The sequence below is a fragment of the Eretmochelys imbricata genome, chromosome 25 (assembly GCF_965152235.1).
Source record: "Eretmochelys imbricata isolate rEreImb1 chromosome 25, rEreImb1.hap1, whole genome shotgun sequence".
Lineage (NCBI taxonomy): Eukaryota > Metazoa > Chordata > Testudines > Cheloniidae > Eretmochelys > Eretmochelys imbricata.
Window position 1 is genome coordinate 11,078,156 of NC_135596.1, and position 20,741 is coordinate 11,098,896.

The following is a 20,741-nucleotide window of genomic DNA, read 5'->3' on the forward strand; positions in this document are numbered from 1 at the left end:
CCTTGGCCAATACATCTCCCAAGAGCAAGTAGCAAGAAATCAATCCACCACGTTTGGTTTATATTTAGTGGATTGTCATCCAGCTGCAAAAAGGCAGCGCATGACCCAGACAGGGAACTCTGGGAAATGCATTTCACTCAACATGCATAGAACATTTAGCGCTCAACACACCAGACAAGAAGATAAAGGTGGGCTAAACATACAACAATTGTCTTGCCATGACCACTCTTCTTCAGTTAATAAGCAGCCATGAAATTACAGATCCTAGCACACAACACTCCATGTTTATATGAGCAACCAGTTCACAATGGAGCAGTGCATGCCAGGCCTTGTAGTCTGAGAGCTTCACCTGTACAATTCTTCTGTCAACGAACGCGGTCTATACTGGGGATTAGGTTGGCATGACTACATCTCTTGGGAAGGGTGGATTTTCACACCCCTGACAGATGTAGCTAAACCGATGTAAGGTTTCAGTGGAGACCAGCCCTTACTCAAGATTACGAAAATCCAGGAATACAGGTAACTCCCTCTTTCCCGCAGAGAAAATGTGCTACAGAAAGTCAGAACGTTCAAGAGGCTCCTTCATCCATAAGAGGCAGCTCCAACCTGCTAGAGAAGTTACTTAGCCAGCTGGGGGTGGGAGGTGAAGGAGAGTAGCAAACAAACACCACATCACCAGAACCGGTTTTAGGAACAAAATTTATTCCAATTTCAAACAGAGAATTTATTTCAGGAGAAAGATATGAAAATCAAATTTCCATCAGGTATTTCTGTAATAAGGGTCAGCGCCCAGGAGCCAGAGTAGGACTGTTCCAAGAAATGGTCACACTCCTAGACTGGAAAAGAGTCTGGAGCCTGAATGGACCCTGGCACTGGGCAGCTTATTCAGAAACTCCTTTCCCCTCCCCCCTTCCCTCCCCCCCCACCCCAACACGCACAACAATACATGCATTTCAAATGACAAGGTTTAAAAACAGCATTTTATATAGTATCTTTTTAAATAGGATGTTTAAATTGTTTAAATCAGGATCCTATAATATACAAGTATAACCAAATAATTTCCACCACATTGGCACTTGTAAAGAGTCTCTGGCACTACTAAAGAAGGGGCATTGGCACAAACCATACTTTTAAAACTGGGTGCTGCATTACAGACTTTACCTCTGCTGGACTCGAACAACCTGGGTTTGTATAGTACAATACGATGGTCAGCACACTCCAAAAGCACATTTTAAAAAAATTACCAAGTAATAAAACACGTGAGGAAAAAAAACCCCATAGCTGAAGGAAATGCCAACGTCACTAGGAAGCAACAACAGCAGACCAAAGAATCCGATTCCAGGAGAAAGGGAAACAGGCAGTAGGGCTGGAACAGGGAGGGGCAGTTGCTCACCATATGATTGATCCTTGTGGAATGATGCAAGGAAATGGGCCGCCAATGGAAGGAAAATCAGGACGATCTTCTCCCCACCTCCTTCCCCCATGGGTCTCTCCACTGTAAAGTTTAGGATGACTTGGAGTAGGCCTATTTCTTCAGGACAAAAGAAAGTGCACTATGAATTGAGCTTGGCCAAGAGGCTGTTTCCTCAGCCTAAGATTTGGGATTCTTACACATGAATCTCAACAGACTTCTGTCTTGAGCTTCAATCCCTTGCTCATTACCAGCCCTATCACCGAAGAGGATGAAATCGGCAAGTTTGGTTTTTGATTTGGCACTTTTACTACAGCAGGCATCTGTTGTGGGGTCTGCCCCCAGAGATGCAGAGCAGAGGCTGGTTCTGCAAGAATGTTTCACGATCTAAGATGAAGGCAGACAGGACATCTCTCACCACGCAGGGCTGGCTAATTCCACTGCCTTCTCTTCTATGCTACAACCCACAGACACCTTTGGATTTTGTGCACAACTCTGACCTGTTCCTTCTCTAGGTCAGAGGAGACTTCAGAAACAAGTTGTGGGACAGCCCTGACATGTGATATCCCCACCCAATTACCCTCAAGCCCAACTGGTGACCATGCCAATAGCTATGCCAAACAATGGATCAGGAGGGTAAACAGCATGTGTTCCAATCTTTACTAAAGCCCAAAATCCTTCCAGAAATCACAGATAGACAAATTCACTCTGTTCCACACAACGAATGACACAAGATCCTTCCTTCTGTGCCAGGTCAACATCTCTTCGCTTGGCAGGTAGAGGGACAATACCCACACAGATTCAAGTGATTCAAGTGGGAAGTGCCACCATCATTAACCTTGGAAAGGAACCTCTGGGACATTTGTTTCAAGAATCTGAATCTCTTAGCGCCAGGTCCACTGACAGCAATTGGATGCAGTGCAAACCACTCACAAGATCAGGGAAGCAGGAGGACTGGCACACTGTATGTTCCAGAAGAATGGCATTTAGAATAGACCCAAGACAATTAGAAAATCCTCTTCATAGAACACTTTTGACAAAAAGGATCATTTTGGCATAAAGAAAGACAAAAACACAGTAAAATTGGTGCAAAGCTGTCTGGCATACAAGAGAATCCCTCCCTTGTTTCTCCTAAACATTAGGCAGGATCAGGAATGTAGTGATTCTACGAGCAGTTGCTGCCCTACTCTCAGCCAGACCCGGGTTCTCTACTTGTTGGTCCCAAGGCTATTATTCCAACACCAGCTCTCTGATATGGCCAGGCATCTCCTCCAAGAGCTTTCTTTCTTCTGTAGTGCTCTGTGAAATACAGCAGTCTTCCCTCTCCTATTCTGGAAAACACGAGGGAGCCCTAAAACAGAACGACTGCAAAGTAATGTGAACTCCAGATTTAGTGTTACACGTCAAAGGCATCTGGGGCAGTTTGATCTCATTACATTTTGTGCAAAACACCGATGTAGTGCTCAGTCTACAAATGAGAACCGTGCAGTTGGGAGATTGGGGCCTTTGTTAGCCTTAAGCAACCAACAGCAGTCTACATGCAACTGAAGCCATGTCTGGTTTATCCAGAGAATTTGGACCCAATGCTACTCGTTGGAATTGTAATAGAACCATTAGTGTTGCCCGTATTTCACATATGTCCAGATGCCACTGCTTCTTTCTCACTGCTTGCTTTGCCATTGCAGTCTTCCTCTAGGCAGTTACAGGAGGCGGCAGAGCTTTGGTTTGCTCACTCACCTGAGGTTCTGGAAGCCTATAAAACGAGATAGACGGGCTTGAAGTTCTCAGCTGAGTGGAATTCAATATGGCACCTAGAATCCATTCGGAATAACACCTGTATCAACAAACCCAGCTGCCTTCCCCTGTACTAGCCTGCTATCCATCCCACTGCAGGAGTCTCACTTCAGCAACACACTCTAAAAGTGACTGCTGTACTCTCAATTATCAGGCACCCTGCACCTCTGGAGCAAATATCTGTGCAAGTGCTCCAAAGAGAATCCATGCTTCTCTAAAGAAAAACCATGGCAGCATCTGTCTCAGGGAGAGCACGGACAGGAAAAACAGTAATAGAACTCCCCAACCCCTCCTAAAACTTTTCACAATCTTTTCAAGCAGTAAGAATCCTCCTCACACCCCAGAGTCCATGTCACCCAACTCTGGTCCTTTCTAGGAAATCTGCGAGCCAGGCAGGAATGAAGCACTCTTACAAATGCACACAGCTGGCACAAAACATGATGAGGGCTTCCTTGCTGTTCACAGCATGCAAGAGAACCAGAGGCGTGGCATGTGACCCCTCAGGTCTTCAATCCGGCAAAATTTGGTGCTTAAATGCCACAAAATTACTCTGTGAGCTTCTGATCTTCACGACATAGAGAAGTCGCTCTCTTGGTGCCGTACACTCCACTCGGAGTGAAAGTTTCTTTCCATACATTGAGCCTACTTTTAAAAATAATAATACAGCCAGGCACTTCTCCCCAGGCTCAGCAGCTATTGCTCCAAGAGCTCCCATCATTTAAAGTCCATGAACAAAATACAGCAATATGTAGCAAACCATGTATAGAACATCAATAATTTAAAAAAAAAAAAAAAAATCATCACAGTCTCCATACCTTTTATAATGGATACGAAAAAAAAGTAACCAAGACTAAACCGTACAAAGAATGGGAAAGTGATGGCTTTTTTGTTGTTGTGGGTTTTTTGCTATAGATGGAGAGCAATCGTTCCTCCCCAACATTTCATCACAGTGAACCATGGGGTGTGTCCTTGGGGAGGGCAGAGTGGGAACAAAAAGCAAGCAGGATTAACAATTACACCAGAGGCACCCTATGGCACAAGGCAAAGGGACCAGTAGCATTCCACACTCCCACAGTCCAGTGAATTTACAATCTTGGCCGGAAAAGTTATAGATCTCTATATATATACCACGGGAATGAAGAGGAAAATAAAAGCGGCTAAGCGACAAAGTAAAGCCCAAGATGAGGCTGCCTGGGCTGTAGGCAAAAATTAAGAGGTGAACAAGGTGCCGAAGAGTGAGGTGTATCCCCCCCATTAACTGTGAAATAAAAGCAATTTGTTAAAAATATGAAATCAACTACTCTGTGGACAGAGACATGAGACTCCAGGATAACACTGAGCAAATTCGCCACTCCACAGATCAGACAATTTGCAATCATTACATCATTAAAAATTAAGATTTTTTTTCCTGTAATTTTTAAATTTTTCTTTTTTTGTCTTTTCTTCACAAGGAGGCCTCCACGGGGGCGAGGGGCAGAGCAGGTCAGACCAGGTTGTACTCCTTCAGGTTGAGCTGTAGGATGGTGTCCTTGACGGCAGCAAAGACAAAACGGATGTTTTCCGTGTCTGTGGCACATGTGAAGTGAGAGTAGATGATTTTGTCGCTGTCTGGGTTTAAATCCACAAACATCTTGAGGATGAACTCCCGGGCTGCCTGAGCATCCCTCTGCGGGCCTGCAGCAAACAAAGGCAACAGTAAACAGCACTGCGTACAGTCCATTACCTGGTTTGAAACCCCAGAATTGCTAGTTTGCTTTCTCTCTCTCCCCCTCACCCGAAGGGTAGGGGGTTATGTGACCAAAGGGGAGAAGAAAAAATTTAGCCCCCTCGGTCAAGGAATCCGGAACATCTTATGCCTAATACTAACTGGTCAAAACCTAGTAGGTGCTTTTTAAGCTTGAGAATACCAAGCTCCAACAAGCTCTGACTCTGTGCTCTATGAAACACAGAATTTGACACAGCCTCCCAGAAGAACAGGCCATCTGGACCAGCATCCTGAAATGGCATGTAAATGAATCTCATCCTCCTGTAACATACCTAGTCAACTGTAAAATAATGCAGACCTTGGACTGTAGATTTCTTCCTGACCCCGTAGTAATCACCTCGTGCCCTGAAGCTCAAAATCTAGTTCCCATTATTTCTGCATGCCGAACAAAATCAGATTTGAAGAAAGAAACACCCCTAAGACAACCAACTGTAGCGTTTCCAATCTGACCAGCCAGTTTATAGAGCTACGAGCTGCAGTCAGTGTTCACTTTATGCCACTAGCAGCTACTTAGACAGACATCTGGTGATGCTCTATCGTCTATTTGAAGTGCTTGGTATTCACATATTGTTTCCATAGCATGGACCACACCTTGAGAGAGTATCATCGACCACCTCCCATTCGCAATCACACAGCATCCTTTGGCAGCTACAGCAATTGCTTATATGGAAAAGTAATATTCGGAAAGCATTTCACATACTTTTCTGCTACATTCTACTGTGATTTAGCAGCTGAAGATAAGCCAGCACCATGTGACCGATGAATTCACCATGGACCACCAATGATCTCCAGACTAGTGTGAGAACCTTGAAGACAGTGGCTCTCAAACTTTTGTACCGGTGACCCCTTTCACGTAGCAAGCCTCTGAGTGTGACCCCCCCCTTATAAATTAAAAACTTTTATATATTTAACACCATTATAAATGCTGGAGGCAAAGTGGGGTTTAGGGTGGAGGCTGACAGCTCATGACCCCCCCCATGTAATAACCTCATGACCCCCCACCCCCGAGGGGTCCTGACGCCCAGTTTGAGAACCCCTGCTCTACATTTACCACAAGTAAAGACTTCAGAGATGTCTGTACTTTCTGACACCAGGGGGCAGGAGACTCCAGGGCTGGAAAGAAGACTAATTAGGACCTGTTTAGTTACAAGCCCATAATGAGGCGAGCAGCTTGCTTGGAAGACGGAACAGATAGAAATTTCTTTGGGGGAAAGGGGATTCTCCAACTGCCGCCAGTGAACTATGGCCAAAAAACAAACAAAAAAGGTGGCTCTCCCTTTATCCTGACAGCAGTTTTCAGCTGCCTCCAAGGGCTAAGAGTTGGGAGGAGAGGGTTTAGGAAAAAAATCTTGTCTGACCTTATTCTCCTGTCTCCCATATACCTTCAATCCCATACAGATTTGGTATCATCCAATTTAGCGGGAGACTGATCTGCAGATCAGAGATTACAGAAAACACTGTTTATGCTGAAGAGCTTAACCCCAAATGGGAGCTTCCCTACATCATCCAAAATTGAGAATAGCAGACTGACAGGGATTTTACCCTGCCTGAAGCTTTTCAACACCAACATCAAAAAAGACTTGGATGATTTGACCAGTCCATAAATTAGCCTATGTGAAGGGGCTACACCCTGCTCTGGCAGAAGAAGGGGTTTGATGGTCTAATTGGTGTTTTCCATCTCTCCTACCACTAAATTCTTGCATGTCTAGAAGTAAGTTGTACACCTGTATGTATATTTCAGGTATGCAAATTAATACTCTGAAATCAAAATAATCGTAGCTCAACTGAGATCCATGCACAGATCTACGGGAAGCAGTGTTTCTGGTGACACTTGGTGGCAGCTTTAATTGTTGATCTATGAAAAGTTTGCAGCTGTTTTTTCAGTCAGAATCCACAAGTTACATGAAGATCAAGATATTCAAATTTACTCGCCACTTTTGCTCTTTATGAAAAGTATTTCTACCCAATGAAAGGTCTGTCTCCTCCCAACGCCACTCGATCCTACAACAAATTCAGCGCTGAATCTGTAACATACTCATTTTATAGCATCAAGATTTCACTGTAAATCAAACAGAAGAAAGCAGCAAACAGAAGCCCACTCACACATGAATTAAATACCTAATTAAAAATCTCACAGGTTTTTTGTTGTTGGTTTCTCCCCCCTCCCCTTATTTAAAAGGTTCATTCTAGTTTGAAAGAGCCTCTTTAAAAATCACTTACCATCAAACTCTGGGAAATAGTCAACAAGGTGGGAGTACAGGATCTTGTCTTCCAACAAATCTTTCTTGTTGAGGAAGAGGATAACAGAAGAATTCTGAAACCATGGGTAGGTGATAATGGTCCGAAAAAGGGCTTTACTCTCTTCCATCCGGTTCTGATGCAAGAAATAAACCACATCAACACACCAAAAACCCTCATTTGTGAAAACCTGGCCATCTCTAATCCTAGACACATGAACTCATCCACATCACCCCAGATATCTCAGATGTCCTGTATTGAACACCTTTGTCCCATTTCAGTTTTGGTCCAGTGGAGTGTGTACGTAGGAAACAAGTGCAACATCTGTGACTGACTTGAATTTAATTTGGCTGGTTTTAATTACTTGCCAATGTGCTATCTTATTTGCCCAAGTCATTTTATGCTTTTCATTACCATGTGATAGATCTGGGATCAACTTCTGGTCATGAAGATTTGTTCCCAACAAAGGTATGTGTTGGTTCATGAGAAGGAATGCCTGCTGCTGCTTAACAGATGCTCTTCCAGCTGTTCAAGGCACTATAATGACGTAGGCAAAGAGATTAGCCATTATTTGGCAAGATAGTTGCAATGATACAAGGTATCTAGGGTGGGAAATTTAAGATGGGAGAGAAAAAAGGAACATGTGCAAGAGCTTGAGGGCTTTTCATCAGGGTCGCAGAGAACCTAAGATGTGGGACACCCACTGACATGAGAATATTTCTGTAGAATTTGAGTGCACTGTGCATTTCAAATCTATCTTGTACCCTGTTTCCAGAAGTGTCATGACCCATTTAGCCCCAGGTTCTCTCTTTGTAGTGGGAAAAGCTGAAGGCCAAAAACAAGTTACTACTAATTCAAGTTCCAGTTCTCTTGGCACCAAGCAATTCAGTACCAACCTCCAAGAAAATCAGAACGACCCTCCCCACTTTCCCCTCGTCATTAGGGCCTACTCTTGCTCAGGCTTACCTCATTATCAGATTCCACTAGAACTTGGTCATATTCACTAAGGGCTACTAAAAACATGATGGAGGTCACATTTTCAAAGCAATGGATCCACTTCCTTCGTTCTGACCTCTGACCCCCAACATCCACCATTCTAAGGAAGAGAAAGACATACAATCTATCAAAGCAATAGGCTGTCAAGGATCAATAAGAGCTTCTTCGCCTGCACCCAAAACACTAGGATATGAACGAGAGAAACAACTTTCTCCCCCCCAAAGTGAAGCAGGCATCATGATACAGTAACATGTCCTCTACGAGCAGTTGTGCTCAGACAGCGTAACAGGAAGTTCTCGGAATGCTAATTCCACAGCCACCTCCACGTTTGACCCATTTCTTTTTCTTGGGAGACTGACCGCAAATACAAGCATCCTCATTCCTGTTTGCATCCTGGCCTCGTTCACTAAGCAGAGCTTCTGGAACCAGGCTCATCCATCACCCTGAACTATGGAGACTGAAAAGAAACTATGGCAAATCCATTTGAATCCTGTTCTACCAAATGCCAAAGCTATTTACATTTTGATATTAAGGCTTTATATTAAAACTTCTGATTGTGAGAGAAAGTTTGAGGTTAAGGACTTCCTTTGGCTATTGGGCTTTCCCCAGGACATTATGCTGAATGGAGTTATGCTAATCCACAGGCAAAGCATGAAACCCAGTCAACCACACATTCACACCATATGCCTAAGAAAAGCCATCAGGATACTGGGTCCGTAATTTGAACCACTATATTTCACCTGCATCTCACTTCTATTGCATCTTTTATAAACGGATCTCCAAAAAAAAATTATAAAACAAAGCCACCTAAGTCCAGTCCAGTGCCTATATCTCAGTGGAGCATTATTCCCATTTCACAGATGGGGAATAACAAATCAGAGGTGGTGACTTGTACTGCAGCAAAGCTAAGAACTGAACCCCAAGTCCAGGTTTCTAGTCCCTTTTTCTACCACATGTTCACTCTTCCCCCTCCTAGAACATTACATGTTATGACAGCACGGACCAGATAAGTATTTAGATAGAATAAAGGAGAATGCCTGTTACAAAGTAGCAAATATGTTAAACAGTACATAGAGAGGCATGATATTTGGAGATCGTATAAAGGCATAGTTAAACCTATAGATACACATATGATGCAGAAGTGAGTCAAATCCTGATGGTACAAGCTATTCATAGGAGAGCACCTTCGGAAGACACACTGGAGAATACACAAAGGAATCAGTACAGAGAAAGCAGGATCTCTCATTAGAGTTAAAGACACGTGGATCAAAGAACCTAAACACTGCATGAAGATAGAAGAATTTCTTGCCAGGAGTTATGTTTCAAACCAGTGTTGCCAGAAGAGGGCTTAGTTTTTCTCTTGGTGGATTAAGCTACCAACAGTTTGTCCAATGGGCTGGTGAGCTGTTATGTACTCATCAGGTGCCAGCATGTTGCTCCTCCTGTGATGTGTTAACAATTCCAGCTGTACATCCACCTCAGGCTCTCTAGATAGAATCAGCAAGTATAGTTCCAAACTATGCCATTTAACCAACACCCTCCTCAATTCCCAGAAGCTATTGGTTTCAACTCCTCTCACTCAGATGCCCTTAATCAACTTAAAAATCACAATAAATCTTCCCCCCGCCGTATTTCCCAAACGCACGCTAAAGTCCTCCATACCTAAGAACATGGGTACTCTTGATCAGTAGTTTAAAAAGCCAAGAGTAGTCCTCCCCCAGTTCAGTCCCACTTGAGAGAACAGTTATAGCATGGGCTACAATGTCAGTACCTGAAGATAATATTCTCTAGGTCGAAGGGGTATTCTATTATTCCGGTTGTAGGAACTCTAACCCGTAGCACATCTTGCTGGGTTGGTAGATATCCTGGGGTTGCGATTCGATCCACGTCACTAAGGTAGCTGCGAGAGGCATATGAAGGGGGAAAAAAAGCACCTTAGACTGTAGGTCACCCTCATGGGGGTTTCAACACATTATAGCCATATGTTCCTTTCTCCCCCACACGTTAAGGAGACCAAAAGAAATCTGACTGCTTGCAGCATCACTAGGATAATTTAAAATGGGATAGTACCAAGTACTGGAAAACATACTTCAGGGAACAACCTTTCACTGAATCCCAAGGAGACCTAATAGGTTTCTCCACATGTAAATTTCATGACTGTCTCCTATCAATTGACAGCAATTCCCCAGAATCCCTTCTGATGTAGTAACTGCCATGTGTCACACCTCACACCCTTCTGGTTATAAAAAAAACTGTATGACCCAACACAATGCCATCTTCCAGAGTCTCTATGCACTCAGATATTCTGCAACAGCTCCAAATGTCAAATCCTGATCCCCCTCAACCGTAGCTCCGTAAGGCTAAGTCAACGGGGGAAAGTGGCATTTCTGCTGTGTAGGAACCAGGAACAGGGTACAGAGATGGTCTGGGTGGGCACTGCATAGCCATCTGTACATCCTGGGACCGAGGTGTGAACAGCTCCATTTATCACCCAACAGAAATCGTGGGAAGTGGCTGGTGGTGTTACAAGAGTATATGGATCTTCCAGACATTCCAGTACTAAAAAAAACAAACAAACAAAAAAAAAACCAAACACACTTATCCCATCCCATCCCCTGATCCCATCTCCGGCCAGAGCTCTTTGTGTCGAACAACTGAAGCCACAAAAACCAGAATCAAAAAAGCAAGGTGACAACAGTTATTTGGAACCAGAGTTACTGAAAAGGCAGGGAGGCATATGCTTACAGTTCAAACTCAGAAGCATACACCCACATTTCCTAGACTACCCCACCAGACTAAATCATTAGCAGATAGATATACCTATATCATGGGGTGAAGTAATAGGAAGAAAGAGGATAGTCTACAAAAACTAAAAGACAGCAGGGCCAGTTTGCAACGTGATAACCATATTCAGGCATCTGTAGACATCAGCTAAGTTTTAGGAAGCTTTTGTTTAGCCAACATGGCCCTGATATCCAGCAGTGTGCCAGAGTGCTTATGTACTTACTACTTAGCTGAGTCGGAGAGCTGATATTCTCGCCTCCTGTCGTAACACTCTTGGATTCCAGGGTCAGTCCACAAGGTTTTAATTGCACTTACATATGGCTGCTCAAAGGTTGAGACTTTTTCTACGTCTACTTCCCGAATCAGCAGTGCATTGGTCTGAGGATAGAAGGTGAAAGGCAAGTGAGCATACATTAAACCTAGATCCTCTTGCAAGGGCTCCAGGAATGCTGTATCTTGAATGCTGGTCAAGCTGCTTACATCAGCTGCAACAGGACAGTAATGGGCAGACTAGACATCTAAAAATTATCTGTTCAATTTGTACTTAGATATCCAACAGAAGATCTAAGTACAAATTGAAAAAGGAAAAACAACTATTTTATATTCTCAGTAGCAGGCACATCTGTGAAAGCTCCTGGAAGCATCATGTGATCCTTAACAGAAATGATTTAAACAGAAATGGCAACAGATTCTCTGAACTTAACTTACCAAGTTGTGCTGGAGCATAAGTCACCTACTGTTTAGAAAATACCAAAACCCAAGCACAGATCTCAGAGTGTGGAGTCCCGGACTGCCTGACGGGGAGTGCAGTCAGTTTTATTACTAGAACATAGCTGTCTCGTGTTTCATTTTAAAGCTTTAATTGATTTTAGCCTATATTTTAAGAGAGTGTGGGAGACCTTACTGCAGTCCGTTATAATCAAGGCCTCTTCTTTCATGGAGGAGGAAAAAGATAATCAGAACAAAACTGACACCACAAAGTGCAGCAGGACTGAAATCATCACTGCAGCAGGACTGAAATCATCACTGCAGCATGTAATATAACTACTACACACCAATACTGCAATTCCTAAGGGTTTTCTGGATGCAATGAGAAGCAATGTCTGTTCACCCTCACTATACTTGTCTTCAGAGAGAGACTTTAATCTAGTTTGCTTTTCTATGTACATTAAGCATTAGTGGAAGGTGACAGATTATAGCCCCAGAGTCCTTTAACCACACCCCAGAGAAAACACGGGTAATGCAAGCATCCTCATACCATGCCCATGCTTCAGCATGGACCCAGATAGACTCTCTCTAAAGGCCAAAGGGGAGTTCAGCCTTCAAGAACCATTCAATCCTTGGCCTCTCTGTTGAGAATGCTAATAAGAGGGCCAGGTTAGAGGCAGCTGTGATGTGGATACCTGGTCATTAAGAACTCATCTGAGCCCTTCGACTTTTTCCATTTACTACTCAGTAGTGATATCTTCAAGTCTAGACTGACTTGGGCCTCAATTTGGACCAATGATCTAGAGAAGAAAGGTGCCACACCCTATTACTAATCTCCTCGGGCCTCCCAGTCCCTATGTGGCTATTAAAAAAGTTAAAATACAGCAACATACAATAAGCCTGGTATAACCTTCATACAGTTTCATTTTGAAAAATAAATCCACTAAGTGTTGTGACAACAGAGCATGTGAACATCTAAGTTTTTGACACTCACACACTTAAAGGCATCTGCATTCATACACCTTAAAGCCAGCTGAACTAATTTAAACCATATTTAGCCCAAAAGTTTACAAAATCTTGTAAACCAAGCTTCATCCCAGAATAAATTTTTGAGTTGAGTTACAAATCCTTAAAGAAAGGTTAATAAAAGGAAAATTGACAGATCTCCATCTGCCGCTGTTAGTAGGTGTCACTCTAATCGTGCAATCTTCTGGGCTCTCAGCAGCTCCCTTATGCACCTTCTGGCGCTCTGTAATGACACCGGTCATGCAGAGGAAGGCCCGGCACACTCAAAATGCTTTGGTCCTTCTGAGGTGGGTGCAGATCAGTTCGCACCCCTCGAAATTTTTATGTGGGACAACACACACGTCTAGCCAAATGAAAACTGTTATACTCCCTGTTGACACCCTATTAATAAAGGCACAGAGCGGCATAGTACCACAGAAGCAGTGAGGGATACAACTGCCATACGGGGCCAACTACCAGGAAGTTTGAACAGGTAGCGGATATAGTACAAAAGGCAGCACAAATACAGGGCACGAACCTACAGCCGTGCCCTAAAAAAACCCTCAGACAAACATGAACTGGTGAAGCAAATCCACCAAGCGACGAAACGATGGCTTGATGGAGCTCTGCACTTTGGCTCACCTTATTCTGTTCGTACTTGTATAGGATCTTCAGGGTCTCCATGGCCCTGATCATGGACTGCATGGCAGTGAAGATGTTTTGGTACACCAGCTTGGTGAAGCCCCTTTTGTCCTCTTCAGAGTAGCCTGAGCCATGAATTATCCTCATCTGTTTGATAAATGTGCTCTTCCCGCTTTCCCCAGTGCCTGCAAATGAAGAAACGAAAGGAAAAGTCAACAGAGATCACAAATGAGGTGTGGTACAGAGGGAGTGAAGCTATTATTGCATCCTACTCCACTGCACCTATTAATGGACCCAAGCGGATCTACTCCATTGATTATTACTTCTCCAGTTCCTTTTTGGAAGTCTATATAGTGGCCCTGGTGGGCCCATCCAATGTCAACTATAAGCCTAACTGAGCATGATAGAAAGAGCACTTGTTCTTTTTGACAGGCTAAAAGCAATTCTGGTACACACACCAAATCTTACATTACAGACACTCCCACACATCCTGCCTCAAAAAGCCCTGTCCGTCCGGCACACCTGACCTATTCCCATACAATCCAGCTTGATGCTATAATCACAGCTCCAGCTAAACTCCCTGATATATTCCTAAATCAGTACATTATACAAACTGGGATGCCAATGGGTGTGGGGGAAGGCTGTTAGATCATGAAAGCTCCAGTAGAATTCTCATTATTTTAGTACAATCACTCTTTCCCAACCCAATCTAGACACCTCCTTACTCGATATGAACTCAATATATTAGAAAGAGCAGCTCTGAAAGGAAGAAGGGATCAAAAAACTACCTTCACCATACATTTTTCTTCTCAGTGGCCTGAAACCACTGTCTGATAGTGAAATATTTAAAAAAAAAAAAAAAAACAATCACCACCACCACCACGTGAAGTGGTAATCCTTTCTGGATTATTTTAAGAAGTTTGGATGAGAAACAACTTGTGAAGGGGACGAGGAAAGGAAATCTCAAATCTCTACTGCCAAGCAGAGTTAAAAACACATACAGAGACCAGCAGGCCAAACAGCAGGAATTGGTAAATAAAAAGTCCAGACACCCCTGAGATGCAGCAAGATCAGAACTAACAATCTCTATCCCTGCTGAAATGAACAAAGTCATCCTTTATCAGTTAGGGGCTAAGTAAGAGGGACACAACTGGTATCAAGCAGATAGGTGGCTTATGTTAATTTTGGCAAGAGGACTCCTAAAGTTTTAGGAAAAGTTACTCTTTTGCCTAAAAGCTTTTACCGACTACTGTTCCAAGTAATACTGAAGTTTACTTTAACCCACAGATCTGAGAGTCTTCCTTGTTTCTTCTGTTTGTTACACTGTGGCATTCAACAGTACTTGGCCTAGTCAGTCTCCCCAGTTTGTGCGAGTCTCTTGCACAGCAACAGTGAAGACTCTGCAGACTCTGTTGTAGGTGCAATACCTTAAACTACAGACTTTAAAATCAGCTAGATGTCACGTGAGTGTTGCTTCAACACCGCCAAGCACTAACCGCTAACATCTCCAATAAAAGAAAAGGGATGGCAAGAATGTGCTCCGAATCCAAAAAGGCAGTGCTGCAAGTACAATGCAAACCACACACCACTCATCACATGGTACAAGCCTCCCTCACGACACTGGTTTAATACCAGTTTGGGAAGGCAAGGTAGAGTTGCACTGGTTGGATGTTTCGTACATCCCCAACTCTTACCAAGCCTGCATTCTGTACCTGCAGTCAGGTGGGCAGATCAACATTCCTGCCATTAGGGGCTCAGGAAGATGGAAGCTACGTCAGGTGACAGTCCAATGATGAAAATAAAAAGCAGGAAAGGGACAACGTGAAAACTTTCTTATCTTGCAGGGTAAGTGTGAGGGAGAAAGGTTGGCAAAGAAAGGCTTCACACAGCCCTGCCACAATCAAGACCCAACTAGCGTTGGGGGATAATGGGTTTGGCCAGTGCCCTCTTCTGTATGTATTCATTTATATGGCTACTGATCAGCTATAAGGATCAACCATATATGCCTTCCACAGACCGTCCCCCCATAGCCATCTTACACAGTCTGCAGCTAATTCCTTCACAGAGCAATAGCTCAACTGTACATTGTCCATTCTCCAGAAATATGTTCAATCATTCTACAGAATGCTCTTGTGGAAGTTTCCCCATATTTGCAGTTGATGTGCATTTAACTAAAAGCTGACTCAATATGGAGCTTTGCTGATTATATTGGCCCGTGTATTACAGACTATCCGGATAATGAACCCAGGCGCATGCTCATCGTGAGAAGTATTAGGAAGGTGACAAATCCTTCAACTCTCCAGATTCAGGGACACAATCTATGGAAAATGCCTGGCTTCAGCAACGTGAACAATCAGATCTCCAACTAGAAATCAGGGGGGTTCTATGTATTAAGACAGAGGCTAATTTATCACAAATGCACATAATTACTCCCTTTGAGTAGATTCTGAAGTTCCTATGTCTATACTGCAGGGCAATAAACAAATACCCAAGCAGAAAAAAACCCAAAACCAAACACCAAACCAGAAAGAGCAAGAAAAGACTAAAGAGCCTAGCAGAATTTTTAATGTCTCAGTTTACTGAACATTAAAATAAACGTTAAGGAGTCCGGTAGCACCTTAAAGACTAACAGATTTATTTGGGTATAAGCTTTTGTGAGTAAAAAAACCCACTTCAGATGCATCAATAAATAAAACAAATGTTGTTACTGCCACTAACTAGCTATCTTGGTCTCCTCTAAAAAGTTATACCACAAAGAGAAAAAAAAAAAAATCAGAAAGTGAAATCTTTGCGGTTGAGTACACTGTGGTGAGAACACTTCCTCGTGCTTTTACCACAGTAACCAACAAAGAGTTGAGGCGCCTCAAAGCACTTTGATGATGCAACTGTAATACAAACTTCAGCACCAGATCACTAACTTAGGTTCACTTATTCTAGCATACAAGAGATCAAATGCACAACCCCTGACCTTCCATTTTTAAATACGTGCCTCCTGCTTGGCTTCGGTCCCTCAACAATATACACACCATCACTGTGATGGGACTCTGAAACCACCAGTGAGGATAGTCTCCTGTCTTCATAAGGACATAATAACCTTCTTTATATGACAATGTTGAGATAAGGGAATAATCTGAGCTCACCATTCCTTCAGTCAACCCATAAAAGCCACCTAGTTTATAATAAGTGTTGCTGATGACAAATGCATTTGAAAACGAACTCGTGTTGGGTCAATGGCACCCACTGCTTACTTTCATATTATTCTGGGACCCAAGTAACTTTACACAGGAAACAATCTCATTTTCTTCATTAAAAAGATTAACGTATGCCCAGTATCGGTGGGCAGTAACTGAAGCACTGAAATAGCACTATTTATTAGCAGCCCAACTCGTAACAGCACTTCTATTTTTCACTCAGTAATTCTGGTTCAAGCTTCAACATAAACCAACTGTCACCACACTGGACAGCGAAGCAGTGTGGAAGAAATTACCTCTGCTTACCCTACATTCTTATTGATACTCTACTGTTTATATGATTTCTCTTAAAATATATCCTGCCCTCCCCAAAATTCTTAACCAAGAAAATGCCTCTCTCTAACTAACATGATCTGCATTTATGCTACACCATACACACCAAAGGATTCTGAACCACACACAGGACTACGAACCACATACAGGAAATTAACTTTACCCACCGCTAGAACTACCCCCTTTAGGGGCTAACATGACTGCTGCTTAGTACTATGTAACAGTTTAGGAGAGGCAGTGAAGAGTACCATATCCTATTGAAAGTGAAAATGAATATAAGGAGGCAGAATGCAGTTATTAGGGCTAACACTGTTATTCTTAGGCCTTGTCTAAACTATGGATGTCTCCCCCCAAATCCTAACTAGTTTTTTTAAAAGTTTAGCTGAACTGATTTTAAAAAACAGGTTGGAGCCAGTTGTAGACCAGGGTCCAGGCAGCTCGAGGTTTTGTTTTTTTAAAATTTTTAATGAATCAGTTTTCAAACTAGTTGAGTCAAGGAATGGTTCAGACCTCCTGGAGCTTACTCTAACCATGGTACAACCAGTTTTAAAACTGGTTCACATTAACGGTTTTTAAAGCCAATTAGATTTGGGGGAAGGAAAGTTCCCTAATATAGACTCAGCCTTAAGAAAATTGACAAGTGATCAGAAACCTGGTTTTACATTTCACCTGGACAGCAGCACCTCCATCATGCTTTTAACATGCTGCTGGGATACTGTACTATTAATGGCTAGGAAGAAAGTACATCATTTACTCAATCAGTAACACCACTATGCATCAACCTAGATATGCCTATTCAGTCATTCCTGGCCAGACCCAGCCTCGCTTAGCTTTGTAAAGCTGATGCAGACATAACCACATGTGGATTTCGAACTGGACCACCTTACATCTTCAAACAACCCTGACTGGCATGCCAGTTCAGTACACATATCAAATTAACAGCCTTATTTAATCAGACCTGCTTCCCATTTTGATTTGAAATCACAGATACAATAGATGAACAAGGCCCATGACAGAATGTATAAAAGAGCAGCAATAACTTAGTGTTTTCATAGGCCTCATGGGTTAAGAGTAGCTTATGGGCTACCTGCACCCCAGCATCACATTTCCTGCTAAAATTAAAGTCCGTAATCTATTATTTTTTGAAAACTTATGATGGCAACTCTCCAAAAACCATGTAGAAGAACTGATTCCCTATCCACGAGGAACCTCAGTACTATGATACACCTTAGTATGCTGATGGAGATATGAACACAGACAACATTTTGTTTACATACTTAAATGACACTCTCACCCCACCAGTGTGGTATCTGAACAGGTATGTCCTTATTCTAGTACAGTGGAGCCCCACTCCTAGAGCAACTCCTGACTACTTTCCTTTCCTGGGCTAATCCTGCTCCATTCTTATTACTCCACTTGACTTCAGATTTACTGTGCCTTATCTTTATTTCTCCAAGCCCTCCCTCCAGGTTGGCTTAGAGATCTCTGTGCCCTACTAGAGGAGAGAATGGGAGGGAAAGAATGGTACCCAAGGACCTGGGGGGCTATAGCTGGATAAGTTCCCCGCATTTAACAACGGAGGGAGAAGACCATAGACACCACCAGACTAGGTGGAGAGGATTCCTTCATGAAGAGATGTTAATGAAAGACTCAGAAGTCTGCCAACAATATATAATTACATCAGTTTTAGTAATGAAAATTCGCAAACACAAATAAAGCAGTAGGTCCAGCTCCCCTATAAAAGAGTTCTCCAAAAGGATTTTTTTAAGACTAAAAGTAATATCAATTTTGAAGTTTCTGCTTATGTCAAAAGCAATTTTAACACAAAATCCACTATGAAAGAAAACAAATAAACCAGTCAGCCCCCAGCTTCACTATTCAAATTACTCCAAATCTGGAATGAATAAGGAAGATTAAAAAGAAGGGCATGGTAACTTCTAAACAAATTTCCCATATTGTTTTTCCTCACAAGTTATTTTCTGGACAACGGCAAAGTGCCTGACAGTTGTCAACTCTGATAAGTACAAAAAGGTGTGCGGAGTTGGGGGTCTGACCAGCACAGATGTGCCTCCAGAGCATCACTAGAGGTTAACATGTGGGTTCTAAGATGGGGGAAGGAAGGATGGCTACTACTGAGTAGTTAGTATCCTGCCTAGCACAATAGGACCCCATTCTTTGTTGGGCCACAGGCACTAGTGTAATAAACATCTTTATTGTCAACAACAAATACACGTAGAGCTTAAAAGGGACATAGTTTTTAACCATGTGATTGGTGCGAAGAGTGCCTACTTTACCATATGCAGAGGAGGGCCCATATAGCTGCAAGGGATGCACTCACAGCTATAATCATTGGGGAAGAAGGCAACTGATGCAGGGGAGTGAAAGCCACATTCAGCGTGGGAATGACGGGACGAAGGGGCAGGAGATCCAGGGGATGGGGGGCGGGGGAGAGAAAAGAATGGGATCCAGAGCAGGGCAGGTGCTGGGGTCGGAGGACAGGGGAAGAAGAGGAGGGGATCCAAAGCAGGGCAGGTGCTCTGGGGGAGAACAAAAGGTGTTCCAGAGCAGAGCAGGTGCTCTGGGGACCAGGGAGGGTGCTGGGGGGGGGAGCAGGGCATCCAGAAAAGGAAGAGATCTAGGGCAGGGTGGGCGAGGGGGGATCCAGAGCGGAGGGGGGGGGATGAAGGGGGATCCAGAGCGGGGGGGTGGGGGTGGCACGGAAAGGATTCAGAGCGGGGGGGATCCAGGCAGGAGGGGGTGAAGGAGGGGATCCAGAGCAGGAGGGGGGAGAGATCCAGGGGGGGGGGCACAGAAAGGATCCGGGGGGAGGGGAGGGAACCAGGGCGGGGGGGCGGCGGGCACGGAAAAGATCCGGGGCGGGGGCGCCCGGCAAGGATCCGGGGCGGGGGGGGGGGGCGCGCGGGGCGGCGGCCGCGGGGGGGGGGGGGGAGCTCCTCACCCAGCAGCAGCAGCTTGAGCTCCCGGCGCGCGTCGCGCTTGTCCCTCCGCAGCTGCTTCTCGATCTCGGCGTTGATGCGCTTCGACTCCTTCACCTCGTCGCTCAGGCAACAGGCCATCATGGACTCCAGAGTCATGGCTCCGCCGCCGCCGCCGGGACCCCCGGCCCGGCCTCCTCAGCCCGGGACCCCCCCCGCGCGGCCCGGCCCGGCCTCCTCAGCCCGGGACCCGGCTTCCTCAGCCCGGGACCCGGCTTCCTCAGCCCGGGACCCGGCCTCGCCCCCGAGCCCGGGACCCCTCCGGCCAGGCCTAGCACCGCTCCCACCCCTCGGCGCGCTCCCCTCCGCCCGGCTGCACCGCCCGCTCCCTCCTTCCCCCTCAGCCCCGCCAAGCGAGCGACAAGCGCGCACAGCCTACCCCGCTGCCTCTGAAAACAAGGCCTAACTGACTGCGGCCGCCACCAATGGGAAGCGCTTCTTAGCCGGGAGGGGCGGGGCTAGTAACGGCCCGGGGGCGGGGCCCGCAGAGGGAGCAGGTTGCAAGTTTGGTTGGCCGAGCAGGAAGGGAGGGGTAGGGGGGAGCTGGACGCGCGTTCGGGAGCCGGGGCGTGGGGCCGCTGGGCATTGTGGGATGGTGGAGGACTGTGGGAAAGGGGGAGGCTAGGTGAGGGAATGAGTGGGAGGAGGTTGAGCCGCTCGGGCTGTGGGGTGGAGCAGGGCAAAGGGAGTAGAGAAGGTGGGGGCTTCCACCAGCTGGGGTTTATGGGGGAGCTGGGACTTGCTTCCACCAGATGGATTATAGGGGCGGGGGGGAGCTGGGACTTGCTTCCACCAACTGGATTAAGGGGGGGGGAGCTGGGACTTGCTTCCACCAGCTGGATTATGGGGGGGGAGGGGAGCTGGGACTTGCTTCCACC

The 20,741-nt window shown here is 44.8% G+C and overlaps 1 protein-coding gene across 1 annotated transcript; it reads right to left on the reverse strand.

Moving 5' to 3' along the window:
- Positions 1–681: 681 nt before the first annotated feature.
- Positions 682–20,063, reverse strand: GNA11 (G protein subunit alpha 11). The gene is made up of 7 exons (XM_077805514.1): positions 19,827–20,063; positions 13,344–13,528; positions 11,212–11,366; positions 9,976–10,104; positions 8,175–8,304; positions 7,191–7,344; positions 682–4,879 (listed from the first exon to the last, which is right to left on the reverse strand). Exons 1-7 carry the CDS (start codon positions 19,960–19,962, stop codon positions 4,689–4,691), a joined length of 1,080 nt encoding a protein of 359 aa, XP_077661640.1. The 5' UTR covers positions 19,963–20,063; the 3' UTR covers positions 682–4,688.
- Positions 20,064–20,741: the final 678 nt, after the last annotated feature.